Consider the following 13,815-nt stretch of genomic DNA (forward strand, 5'->3'; position numbering starts at 1 on the left):
CGAAATTCATATCAGGCGTTTCCTGCTGGGAATCAAAACCAAAATGGACCTCAGGTCTTCCCTTTACATTTTATGACTGGCTTCCCCTCACCTCCACGCCTCTATACCCACCACCCCACCCCCAAACCTCTCTCCAGGCAGTTGAAGCCCTTCTCCTCCTCCTTTATCCAGTACCGTTAAGGAGAGTGAGCAAGGCCACTGGAAACCGACCTGTTCGGGCTCATCGCTCTCCTCCCACTCAACCCAGTGCCCCAGCGATCCCCTATTTGTACTCCTGTCGTGAAACAAAAATTGAACAAAAACGATGTGTAAGACGGCGGGTGGTGGGGGGCGGTGGGGGTGGTGAGACGGTGGGTGGGGGGACCACGGGGGTCGAGGCAGAGGCAGCCCCCAGTTGGACATTGCGCCAGTTGTTTGCACCCATGACCCCAGGGTATTAACCCGGGCCTCCGGATTGTGGGTCCGACGACAACGCTGCAGTGCTGCCTTCTCCCCGTTCCCAATTCAATTGGGAAATGTGGAAGGAAACAGAGAACCTGCACAGCTGCAGCGAAAGTGGTCACACCTCAGCCACATGCCTCGGCCCGTTGAAAGATAGGGAGGGCCTGAACAACCTCGTTCTCTGGCGTCTCATTCCCACGGTGACCTGATTTTCGCCGCCTCCTTGTTTCATCCAATCTCCCTCCCCCACCCCCCTCCCCGTCTCGTTTTTCGCCTTCAGACCAGCCGACCAAGCCGCACATCCAGCTGTTCCGCACATCTGGCAAGTATTCCATCGGCGAGTACGTGAGCATCAGGTGCACCGCCTCCTCCATCTTCAGCGGGGCCATCTTCCTGCTGCTCAAGGTCGACGGGGAGAGCCCCGTGGCCTACCAGGCCGTGCCAACGGCAGGATTCTCGATGACCTTCTCCATCGCCAACCTCACCTACGCCGACAACGGGTATTACCTCTGCCTCTACCAGCTCAAGAGGTCGGGAAAACTGTACAACTCCTCGGAGAGTGAGCGTGTCAAAGTGACCGTGACAGGTAAGGCTGGTCAACCCTTTCAGGGCTCAGATGACGGGCTGGCAGAAGAGTTTCGGCTCCTCCCCCTGAAGGGAAATAAGAACACGTAGAGAAAGGGGGGAGTGGCAGGTGGAGCAAAAGAGAAGGCCAGGGATAGGTTAGAGGCCCAGGGTAGATTGAATGTTAAAGCTGGCACCGAGCACGGGGCAAAGAAAGCGGTAATGAGAGCATGAAAGGCTAAAGCTTTTGGTCCGGAGTGGATGTTAATAGCAGAATAACGGTCAGCCCTGTCTGAAAGCGAAATAGCAGAATGTGTAAAGAGCTGAATGAAGGTCAGCACTGGTCCAGTGTAGGTGTTAATAGCAGAATAAAGGTCAGCACTGTCTGAAAGCGAAATAGCAGAATGTGTAAAAAGCTGATGAAGGACAGAGCTGGTCCAGAGTAGGTGTTAATAGCAAAATGAAGGTCAGCACTGTCTGAAAGCGAAATAGCAGAATGTGTAAAGAGCTGAATGAAGGCCAGAGCTGGTCCAGAGTAGGTGTTAATAGCAGATTGAAGGTCAGCACTGTCTGAAATGAAAAAAAAAATACTTGAGAACAAGATACGGACTGACACTTTTGAGAAAAAATATCACTTTGTTCAGTGTTTATCTTTGCAATGATACAATTCAGAAAAATAAACACATTATAAAGAGGACAAAGAAAACATCTTTAGTGGGTGCAAGAGGGACACGGGAGATCTCGATCTCTGCCCTGCCATTTGGAAATGGCCCCTGTAAAAGTTGGTTCCGAGGGTTAATTCGAAACCCTCATCAGACATTAGTTGCATCCCTGGAGTTTGCGTTTACTGCGGCTGTCAAGGAGCATGCACTGCACCACGCAGGCCAAGCTTGGGGGCAGGAACTCGGAGTGAGTGACGGTACCGAAGTGAGAATGTCACTGAATTGGAAACCTGGGGCCCTGGGATCGAATCCCATCACAGTTGGTGGGTGGTGGAATCTGAATTCGATCAAAATCACTGGCATCTACCTGGCCGAGTGGGAAAGTTGCCCTGTGTACCAAAAGCAGGGTAAATCCAACCTAGCCAATTACCACACCATTGGTCTACCCTCGATTATCAGTGAAGCAATGGAAGGGGCTATCAAGCGGCACTTGCTTAGCAATAACCTGCTCACTGATGCCCAGTTTGGGTTCTGCCAGGGCCGCTCAGCTCCTGACCTCGTTACAGCCTTGGTTCAAGCATAGGAGCTGAACTCCTGAGGTGAGGTGAGGGTGACCGCCCTTGACATCAAGGCAGCATTTGACCAAGTGTGGCATCAAGGAGCCCTAGCAAAACTGGAGTCAATAGGAATCACGGGCAAAACTCTCCGCTGGTTGGAGTCATAGCAAGCACAAAGGAAGATGGTTGTGGTGGTTGGAGGTCTGTTATCTCAGCTGCAGGAGTCCCTAAGGGCAGTGTCCTAGGCCCAACCACCTTCAGCTGCTCCATCAATGACCTTCCTTCCATCGTAAGGTCAGAAGTGGGGAATGTTCGCTGATGGTTGCACAATGTTCAGCACCATTCGCGACTCCTCAGATACTGAAGCAGCCCATGTCCAAATGCAGCAAGACCTGAACAGTATCCAGGCTTGGGCTGACAAGGCAAGTGACATTTGTGACACACAGTGACCATCTCCAACAAGAGAGAACCCAACCATCGCCCCTTGATGTTCAATGGCACCCCCCATTATCAACATCCTTGGAGTTCCCACTGACCAGAAACTGAACTGGGATCAGCCAAAAAAATACTGCGACTACAAGAGCAGGTCAGATGCTAGGAACCCTGTGGTGAGTAACTCACCCCCTGACTCCCCAAAGCCTGTCCACCATCTACAAGGCACAAGTCAGGAGGGTGATGGAATACTCCCCACTTGCCTGGATGAGTTCAGCTCCCACAACACTCAAGAAGCTGGACATTGTCCTGGAAAAATCAGCCTGCTTTATTGGCCACACATTCACAGTAGCAGCAGTGTGTGTACCATCTACAAGTTGCACTGCAGCAACTCACCAAGGCTCCTTAGGCAGCACCTTCCAAACCCACAATCACTACCACCTATAAAGACAAGAACAGAAGATAGATGTGAACACCTACACCTGGAAATTCCACACCAATTCACTCAACATCCTGACTTGGAAATATATTGGCCGTTCCTTCACTGTCACTGGTCAAAATCCTGGAACTCCCTCCCTAACAGCGCTGTGGGTGTACCTACACCACAGGAACAAAATCCTGGAACTCCCTCCCTAACAGCACTGTGGGTGTACCTACACCACAGGGACAAAATCCTGGAACTCCCTCCCTAACAGCGCTGTGGGTGTACCTACACCACAGGGACAAAATCCTGGAACTCCCTCCCTAACAGCACTGTGGGTGTACCTACACCACAGGGACAAAATCCTGGAACTCCCTCCCTAACAGCGCTGTGGGTGTACCTATACCACAGGGACAAAATCCTGGAACTCCCTCCCTAACAGCACTGTGGGTGTACCTACACCACAGGGAACTGCAGAGGCTCAAGAAGGCGGCTCACCACCGCCTTCTCAAGGGGCCAAAAGGGATGGGCAATAAATGCTGGCGTCAGCTTGTGATGCTCACACCCCATGAATGAATTAAGATAAAAAAACCACCTTCTCGAGGGCAATTAGGGATGGGCAATAAATGCTGGCCTAACCAGCGATGCCAACAGCCCACGAATGAATTTTTAAAAAAAACCTTTGTAAGGGGGCAATTAGGGATGGATAATAAAAGCTGGCCTAGGTAGAGACCCTCACATCGCATCAAAGAATAACTAAGGAAGCTTCTGATGGGCAATTAGGGATGGATAATAAATGCTGACCTAGCAAGCTGTTCACAGGCTAGGGATATAACTGTATTACCGAGGGTGCAGAGGAGATTGGCATGAATGTTGGCAGGACTGGGAAATTGTAGCTAAGCAGAGAGATTGGGCAGGGTGAGGTTGTTCTGCCTGGAGCAGAGGAGTAGGAAAGGAGATTTGATTGAGATGTACAAAATTGTGAGGGGCCTGGCCGGAGGGCATACTAACTTCAGCAGGGAGGTCAGTGCCCAGGGGGTGTAGAATTACAGCGCTTGGTATTAAAGGCGAGAGAGGAGATGAGGTAAAAGTCTTTGAACCCAAGAGGGTCGCAGGGTCCGGGTGAGCAAATGCTAAGGTCAACTTGCAGGTTGAGTCGGTAGTTAGGAAGGCAAATGCAACGTTGGCATTTATTTGGAGAGGACTAGAATATAAAAGCAGGGATGTGCTGCTGAGGCTTTATAAGGCTCTGGTCAGACCACAATTAGAATATTGTGAGCAATTTTGGGCCCCGTATCTCAGGAAGGATGTGCTGGCCCTGGAGAGGGTCCAGAGGAGGTTCACGAGAACGATCCCAGGAATGAAAGGCTTAACATACGAGGAACGTTTGAGGACTCTGGGTCTATACTGGATGGAGTTTAGAAGGATGAGAGGGGATCTGATTGAAACTTACAGAATACTGAAAGGCCTGGATAGAGTGGGACGCGGGGAAGATGTTTCCATTAGTAGGAGAGACCAGGACCCGAGGGCACAGCCTCAGAGTAAAGGGAAGACCTTTTAGAACAGAGATGAGGAGAAACTTCTTTAGCCAGAGAGTGGGTGAATCTATGGAATTCATTGCCACAGAAGGCTGTGGAGGCCAGGTCATTGAGTGTATTTAAGAGCGAGATAGATAGGTTCTTGATTGGTAAGGGGATCAAAGGTTACGGGGAGAAGGCGGGAGAATGGGGTTGAGAAACTTATCAGCCGTGATTGAATGGCGGAGCAGACTCGATGGGCCGAATGGCCTAATTTCTGCTCCTATGGCCTTATGGGCTCATCCATAAGGTGCCACTCGCCGTCCTTGACTTGGGAAGAGGATGCCGGCCGTTCCTTCGCTGTGGCCGGGTCAAGCCCCCTAGCCGGAGGCCCTCGGAGGGAGTTGGGCTAAGCGAGGCGAGGCTCGTCTCTTGAACGGCGTAGGCCCGATCCTGTGCCGCGGTCTCCCTCACGGTTGTTATTTTAACCCCCTCCCCCCCGCAGAAAGGATGCAGCTCCAGCTGGTGAACGGGAGCAACCCCTGCGAAGGTCGAGTAGAGATCTCCTTCGGTGACAGCTGGGGCACTATCTGTGACGACCAGTGGGGGCTGCACGACGCCAAGGTGGTGTGCAGCAGCCTGGGCTGTGGGGCAGCCCTGTCCGCGCCCTCCCACGCCCGCTTTGGCCGAGGCACGGGCCCCATCTGGCTGGACGACGTGGCGTGCCGGGGAGACGAGACGGTCCTGTGGTACTGCAGCTCCCGGCTCTGGGGCTCCCACAACTGCCACCACGGGGAGGACGCCGGGGTCGTCTGCACCGGTAAGTCCCACGCCGATCGGGGGGCCTGGCGCTCGGGCTGGGGTATTCCTGCTCCTCCCTCCCTCCCTCCCTCCCTCCCTCCCTCCCTCCCTCCCTCCCTCCCTCCCTGGTTGGCGGGCGGAGAGCGGGACTGGTTCGGGTCTGGCGGGCAGACGGGCGAGCGGGCGGGGAGCGGGAAATCCCGCCGGCGGTAATCGACCGTTCCGTCTTGGCGGCGCACTTTACCGGGTGGAAGAGGCCACAAGGCCGACTCATCGATGATGGCGGCGGGCGTCTTCGGTCAGGTCCTTCCCAAAGACGGGGTAACTGAGAGAGAGACAGAGAGAGAGAGAGACAGAGACAGAGAGAGAGAGAGACAGAGACAGAGACAGAGAGAGAGAGAGAGAGACTGAGAGAGAGAGACAGAGAGAGAGAGAGAGACAGAGACAGAGAGAGAGAGAGAGACTGAGAGAGAGAGACAGAGAGAGACAGAGAGAGAGACAGGGAGAGAGAGAGAGACTGAGAGAGAGACTGAGAGAGAGAGACAGAGACATAAAGAGAGAGAGATAGAGACAGAGAGAGAGAGACAGTGAGAGAGAGAGAGACAGAAAGAGAGAGAGAGAGACAGAGAGAGAGACAGTGAGAGAGAGAGAGACAGACAGAGACAGACAGAGAGAGACACAGAGAGACAGAGAGAGAGAGAGAGACAGAGAGAGAGACAGAGAGAGGGAGACAGAGAGAGAGAGAGACAGAGAGAGAGACTGAGAGAGAGACAGAGAGAGAGGCAGAGAGAGAGACAGAGAGAGAGAGAAACAGAAAGAGAGAGAGAGAGACAGAGAGAGAGACAGTGAGAGAGAGAGAGAGAGACAGAGAGAGAGACAATGAGAGAGAGACAGACAGAGAGAGACACAGAGAGACAGAGAGAGAGAGAGACAGACAGAGACACAGAGAGACAGAGAGAGAGACAGTGAGACAGAGAGAGAGAGACAGAAAAAGAGAAAGAGAGAGACAGAGAGAGAGAGAGAGAGACAGAGAGAGAGACAGAGAGAGACGGAGAGATAGATAGAGAGAGAGACAGAGAGAGAGACAGAGAGAGAGACAGAGAGAGAGACAGAGAGAGAGAGTAAGAGAGAGAGATTGAGAGAGAGAGAGATAGAGACAGGGGGAGAGAGAGAGACAGAGAGAGAGAGACTGAGAGAGAAACAGTGAGAGAGAGAGAGACACTGAGAGAGAGCAAGAGGGGTAGAGAGAGAGAGAGAGACGGCAAGAGAGAGATAGAGCGTGACAGAGAGAGAGTGAGAGATACAGAGAGAGAGACTGAGCAAGAGAGAATGAGAGACTGAGAGAGAGACAGAGAGAGAGACTGAGAGAGAGAGAGAGAGAGAGAGAGACAGAGAGAGACACATGAGAGAGAGACTGAGAGAGAGTGAGAGGGGGAAGCAAGAGAGGGAGCCAGCGAGAGAGAGAGACAGACAGAGAGAGAGAGACAGAGAGAAAGAGAGAGACTAAGAGAGAGCGAGAGGGGTAGAGAGAGAGAGACGGCGAGAGAGAGAGACTGAGAGAGAGACAGAGAGAGACAGAGAGAGAGAGAGAAACTGAGAGAGAGACAGAGACAGAGAGAGAGAGACTGAGTGAGAGCAAGAGGGGGTGCAAGAGAGAGCCAGTGAGAGAGAGAGACAGACAGAGAGAGAGAGACAGAGAGAAAGAGAGAGAGAGTTTAAGAGAGAGCGAGAGGGGTAGAGAGAGAGAGAGAGATGGCGAGAGAGAGAGTTAGAGTGCGACAGAGAGAGAGAGAGATACAGAGAGAGAGACTGAGCAAGAGAGAGTGAGAGTCTGAGAGAGAGACAGAGAGAGAGAGAGAGAGAAAGAGAGAGAGAGAGAGACTGAGAGAGAGAGAGAGAGACAGAGAGAGACACATGAGAGAGAGACTGAGAGAGAGCAAGAGGGGGAGCAAGAGAGAGAGCCAGCGAGAGAGAGAGACAGACAGAGAGAGAGAGACAGAGAGAAAGAGAGAGAGAGACTAAGAGAGAGCGAGAGGGGTAGAGAGGGAGAGATGGCGAGAGAGAGAGATAGAGTGTGACAGAGAGAGATAGAGTGTGACAGAGAGAGAGACAGAGACAGAGAGAGAGACTGAGAGAGACCGAGACAGAGCGAGAGAGAGAGATAGCGAGAGAAAGAGAGAGTGAGAGATAGCAAAAGAGAGAAAGATAGAGATAGGGACGGTGGGAGAGGATGAGAGAGAGGGAGAGAGGGACAGTGAGAGAGATAGAGAGAGATAGAGAGAGAGAGACAGGCATGAGAGACACAGAGTGAGACAGAGGGAGAATGACGGAGACATGGGGCCGGAGGGAGAGGGACGGAGAGCGACAGAGAGTTGGAGTGAGAGAGAGAGACAGGGATAGAGTGGTGAGAGAGAGAGATAGAGTGTGACAGAGAGAGAGAGAGAGAGAGATACAGAGAGAGAGACTGAGCAAGAGAGAGTGAGAGACTGAGAGAGAGACAGAGAGAGAGAGAGAGACAGAGAGAGAGAGAGAGACAGAGAGAGAGAGACTGAGAGAGAGCGAGAGGGGGAGCAAGAGAGAGAGCCAGCGAGAGAGAGACAGACAAAGAGAGAGAGACAGAGAGAAAGAGAGAGAGAGACTAAGAGAGAGCAAGATGGGTAGAGAGAGAGAGATGGTGAGAGAGAGAGATAGAGTGTGACAGAGAGAGAGAGAGAGACAGAGAGAGAGACTGAGAGAGAGCGAGAGAGAGAGAGAGAGAGAGAGATACCGAGAGAAAGAGAGAGTGAGAGATAGCAAAAGAGAGAAAGATAGAGATAGGGACGGTGGGAGAGGATGAGAGAGAGGGAGAGAGGGACAGTGTGAGAGAGAGAGATAGAGAGAGACAGGCATGAGAGATACAGAGTGAGACAGAGGGAGAATGACAGAGACTTGGGGCCGGAGGGAGAGGGACGGAGAGCGACAGAGAGTTGGAGTGAGAGAGAGAGAGTGACAGGGATAGAGTGGTGAGAGAGAGGGAGAGAGAGAGGCCATCGTGTGAAAGAAGAAGTGATGAAATTCAATTCAGAGTGACCTGGAGGAGCAAAATGGTGAAGGCTCTGCTCGTTGGCTGGGAAGGAAGGGATGCGATCGTGCCTCCCGGTCATAGGGACAGACACAAGAAAGCCAAATTTCAGAGGGTAACGGCAATAGATAGGGCAGGAGGAAAGGGCATGACAGCACCCCGACCAATCAGAATCGGCTGACTAACCAATCGCCAAGGGCGTTGAAGACCCGGCACAAGATTTGATAGGCTCTTGGGAATGGGTGCGTTTTCCCCTCCTACGTGGGATGTTGGCATCGCTGGCAATGCCAGCATGTGGCGCCCGCCCTTAACTGGACAGAGGGCAGTTTAGATTCAACCACTATGCTGTGGCTTGAGAGGGACCAAGTGAGGGTGGCTGATTCCCTCCCCAAAATGGCATGAGTGAACCGGATGGGTTTGTACTACCATCAATGATCCTTTCGCCGTTACTGACGCTCGATTTCAATTCCCATTCTTAAAATTGATTCACTTGCGCTATTAACATGGAAACTAGGAGCAGGAGTAGGCCATTCGGCCCTTCGAGCCTGCTCCGCCATTCATTATGATCGTGGCTGGTCATCCAACTCAATAGCCTGCTCCCCGCTTTCTCCCCATATCCTTTGATCCCTTTCGCCCCAAGAGCTATATCTAACTCCTTCTTGAAAACATACAATGTTTTGGCCTCAATTACTTTCTGTGGTAACGAATTCCACAGGCTCACCACTCTCTGGGTGAAGACATTTCTCCTCATCTCAGTCCTAAATGGTCCATCCCGTATCCTCAGACTGTGACCCCTGGTTCTGGACTCCCCCCACCATCGGGAACATCCTTCCTGCATCTTACCCTGTCTAGTCCTGTTAGAATTTTATAGGTTTCTATGAGATCCCCCCTCATTCTTCTGAACTCCAGCGAATATAATCCTAATCGACTCAATCTCTCCTCATATGTCAGTCCCGCCATCCCAGGAATCAGTCTGGTAAACCTTCGCTGCACTCCCTCTACAGCAAGAACATCCCTCCTCAGATAAGGAGACCAAAACTGCTCACAATATTCCATGTGTGGTCTCACCAAGGCCCTGTATAATTGCAGAAAGACATCCCTGCTCATGTACTCGAATCCTCTCGCTATGAAAGCCAACATCCCATTTGCCTTCTTTACCACCTGCTGCACCTGCATGCTTACCTTCAGCGACTGGTGTACCAGGACACCCAGGTCTCGATGCACATTCCCCTCTCTCAATTTATAGCCATTCAGATAATAATCTGCCTTCCTGTTTTTTCAACCAAAGTGGATAACCTCACATTGATCCACATTATACTGCATCTGCCATGCATTTGCCCACTCACTCAGCTTGTCCAAGTCACACTGAAGCATCTCTGCATCCTCCTCACAGCTCGCTCTCCCACCCAGCTTTGTGTCATCTGCAAACTTGGAGATATTACATTTAGCTCCCTCACCTAAATCATTAATATATATTGTGAATAGCTGGGGTCCCAGCGCCGATCATTAACTGAATTCTGTGAGTGGGATTTCAACTCACTGCTAGAGGTGTCAGCTGTGGCTCAGTTCATAGCACCCTCGCCTTTGAATCAGAGGGTTGTGGGTTCATGTCCCACTCCTGGAAACCAAGAACTGTGATTGTACTCGAAAGAGTTGCAATCTGTGACTGTTGATAACTTGAAAGAGTTTTAACCCACTGCTACATCCATGACCTTCCTTCCATCAGAATGTCCAAAGCGGGGATGTTCCCTGATATTGCACAATGTTCAGCACCATTCGCAGGCTGGATGTTGAGAGGATATTTCCTCTTGTGGGAGAATCAGGAACCAGGGGTCTCTGCTTCAATATAAGGGGTCCCCAGTTAAGTCGGCGATGAGGAGAATATTTTTTTTCTCTCAAAGGGTTGTGAGTCTCCGGAACTCTCTACCTGCAAAGGATTGGGAAGCTGAGCCTTTGGATATTTTGCAGCTGGAGTTGGAGAGATTCTTGGTGAGCAAGTGGGGGGTGATAGGTTATCGGTGGGGGAGAGGGAGGTGGGATGCAGATTTCAGGTTACGATCAGATCAGCCACGGTCTTATTAAATGGCGGAACAGGCTTGAGGGGCCGAGTGGTCTCCTCCTGCTCCTTTTCCATATGTTGGTATTCCCACCTAGCCTAGTATGGCTGCATTATGGTCAGTCTCTTCGCCTGGGTAATTGATGTAGATTGCAAAATAGACAGCGCTGACCCCACTTGCCCTTCACTACTTAAATATAATATTGGGCTGGACATTGAAGAACCATAGAACCATAGAACACTACAGCACAGAAAACAGGCCATTCGGCCCTTCTAGCCTGTGTCGAAATATTATTCCGCTAGTCCCATTGGCCTGCGCCCAGTCCATAACCCTCCAGACCTCTCCCATCCATGTATCTATCCAATTTATCCTTAAAACTTAAGAGTGAACCCGCATTTACCATGTCAGATGGTAGCTCGTTCCACACTCTCACCACTCTCTGAGTGAAGAAGTTCCCCCTAATGTTCCCCCTAAACCTTTCCCCTTTCACCCTAAAGCCATGTCCTCTCATGTTTATCTCTCCTAATATAAGTGGAAAGAGCCTACTCGCGTTGACTCTGTCTCTACTCCTCACCATTTTGTAAACTTCTATCAAATCTCCCTTCATCCTTCTACGCTCCAAGGAATAAAGTCCTAACCTGTTTAATCTTTCCCTGTAACTCAACTCCTGAAGACCCGGCAACATCCTAGTAAATCTTCTCCGCACTCTCTCGATCTTACTGATATCCTTGAGGGAATTCCGCCGCTCTTGTTTGGGTAGCGGCGTGGTGCTTTATTCTGAACCTCTAGCTGAGAGGCCTGAGCCAAGATCCAAAGAAAAAAGCTCCACCGGCAATGTTGCACTCCCTCAGTAATGGCCGCACCCACCCCTCCATCCCCACCCCGGGTGTCAGTCCCAGGCTGGTGATGCGGAGGACATTGGGTTCCCATTGGGGCCAGATTGGCAACGCTGAGCTTTGGTGAGGGGAAGTAGTTCAAGATCACGCCCTCTCCCTGCCCCTTTTCAGGGAGAGAGTTCCAGGAACTCACGACCCCTCCGAAAGAGAGAGAGAGAGAGAGAGAGAAACCTCCTCATCTGTTTTAAATGGGGGGACCCCTTAATTTTTAAGCAGCGACTCCTCGTTCTAGACTCTCCCAGAAGAGGAAACGTCCTCTCCGCACCCACCCGGTCAAGACCCCCTCAGGATCTTTAAATGTTTCAATGAAGCCACCTCTTACTGTCCTCCTGGTTACTGTGTCAGCTGTGGCTCAGTTCATAGCACCCTCGCCTTTGAATCAGAAGGTTGCGGGTTCATGTCCCACTCCCGGAATCCAAGAACTGTGATTGTACTCGAAAGAGTTACATGCGATCTGTCGATAACTCGAAAGAGTTACTGTTCATTTCAATTTGATGGCATCACTAACTTCCTTAACCACCGATGGTGCAAGGTTCTTGCAACACTGTTCTTTCTTGGTGAAATATATCCCCGCCCTGCCTCAACCTTTCTGTTTAACTCTCTAAAACTCCACATCTCGCTATTTAGTTTAAAGCCCTCTCGCCTGCCCTGGTTATAGGACTCGTCAGATCACTGGGCCCAGCACGGTTGATGTGAAAGCCAGTTAGTGATGCTATCGAATTGAAATGAACAGTAACTGGGAGATCAGTAAGAGGGTGACTTAACTGAAACATGTCGGATCCTGAGGGGTCCTGACAGGGTGGGTGTGGAGAGGGTGCTTCCTCTTGTGGGAGAATCTCTTCTCGAGTAGGAAATCCAAGCGGATACAAGCTGAGCCTGTCCAGCCCGGTCCTGGTATCCGTCCGGTGAACCTTCCCGGAACTGCTAGCCTTTTCTCTAACTGCTTCCGTCCGCCGTGTTATTCCCCCACCAGGGGTCAGACCCACCATCCTGCTGGAGCCCAACTACAGTGTATTCCTCAAAGGAGAGTCGGTTAATGTTACCTGCACCATCTGGGAACGCAACACCAGCCGGGGGATTGATTTTTACCTGGACGGCTCCTTCCTGACCCATCGTGACATCGGGCCCGGGAGAAACTCCGCCAGTGTGCGAGTGGCCAACTTGACCTCCAAGGGCGCTGGGAGGTACAGCTGCAAATACGGGAACCAGCCGGCCGGGGAGTACGCGAATTCTTCCCTCGATGCCTCGGTGCACATCGCCGTGACAGGTGAGCAGGGGAGACGTTTTACAAGCACTGCTCGGGTACCGATGCGCGCTCACCTGAAGGGGACATGTGGCGTGGGTGGGGGGATAGATACGGAAGGGGAAGATGGACGGGGTGGACTATGGGGGTGACTGAATGTGACTCAGGCTGAGGCAAATCGAGGGAGAATGGCGAAGAGAGAGTGAGAGAAACCAAAAAAGAGGGAGGGAGGGAGAGAGACAGAGGGAGACAGACAGAGACAGGGAGGGAGAGAGAGAGAGGCAGAAAGGGAGATACAGAGAGAAGGGGAGGGACAGAAGGAATGAGAGAGAAGGGGCGACAGAGGGAGAGAACGAGACAGAGAGGGGGAGAGGCAGAGAAAGAGAGAGAGAGAAAGATCGAGAGATAGACAGGTAGACAGACAGAAGGAGAGAGAGACTGAGAGAGAGAGAGAGAGAGAGACAGACATAGAGACAGAGAGAGAGAGCGATATAGAGAGAGAGACAGAGGGGGAGAGAGAGAGGCAGAGACAGAGAGAGACAGGTAGAGAGAGACAGAGGGGGAGAGACAGAGGCAGAGACAGAGTGGGACAGGGTGAGGGAGACAGGGTGAGGGAGACAGAGAGAGAGAGAGACAGAGAAAGAGAGAGAAAGATCGAGAGATAGACAGGCAGAACGACAGAAGGAGAAAGAGACCGAGAGAGAGAGAGAGAGAGGGAGAGAGAGATAGGCAGAGAGTGGGAGGCAGAGAGAGAGAGAGAGTGACAGAGTGACAGACAGACAGACAGAGAGGGAGAGAGAACGACAGATAGAGAGAGACAGAGGGGGAGAGAGAGAGACAGGGAGGGAGAGAGAGAGAGGCAGAAAGGGAGATACAGAGAGAAGGGGAGGGACAGAAGGAATGAGAGAGAAGGGGCGACAGAGGGAGAGAACGAGACAGAGAGGGGGAGAGGCAGAGAAAGAGAGAGAGAGAAAGATCGAGAGATAGACAGGTAGACAGACAGAAGGAGAGAGAGACTGAGAGAGAGAGAGAGAGAGAGAGAGAGGCAGAGAGTGGGAGGCAGAGAGAGAGAGAGAGAGAGACAGACAGAGAGACAGAGAGAGAGAGAGAGATAGAGAGAGAGACAGAGGGGGAGAGAGAGAGGCAGAGACAGAGAGAGACAG

General features: G+C 51.7%; 1 protein-coding gene across 1 annotated transcript; it reads left to right on the forward strand.

Annotated features, from left to right (window-relative positions):
- Positions 1-900: 900 nt before the first annotated feature.
- Positions 901-12,574, forward strand: LOC144676054 (scavenger receptor cysteine-rich domain-containing group B protein-like). Its single transcript, XM_078536577.1, has 4 exons — positions 901-1,027; positions 5,100-5,414; positions 12,383-12,523; positions 12,555-12,574. The coding sequence occupies exons 1-4, from the start codon at positions 901-903 to the stop codon at positions 12,572-12,574; spliced, it is 603 nt and encodes a 200-aa protein (XP_078392703.1).
- The last annotated feature ends 1,241 nt before the right edge of the window (positions 12,575-13,815 follow it).

The sequence above is a fragment of the Cetorhinus maximus genome, unplaced genomic scaffold, assembly GCF_964194155.1.
Source record: "Cetorhinus maximus unplaced genomic scaffold, sCetMax3.hap1.1 HAP1_SCAFFOLD_1327, whole genome shotgun sequence".
In the NCBI taxonomy this organism is placed as follows: Eukaryota; Metazoa; Chordata; class Chondrichthyes; order Lamniformes; family Cetorhinidae; genus Cetorhinus; species Cetorhinus maximus.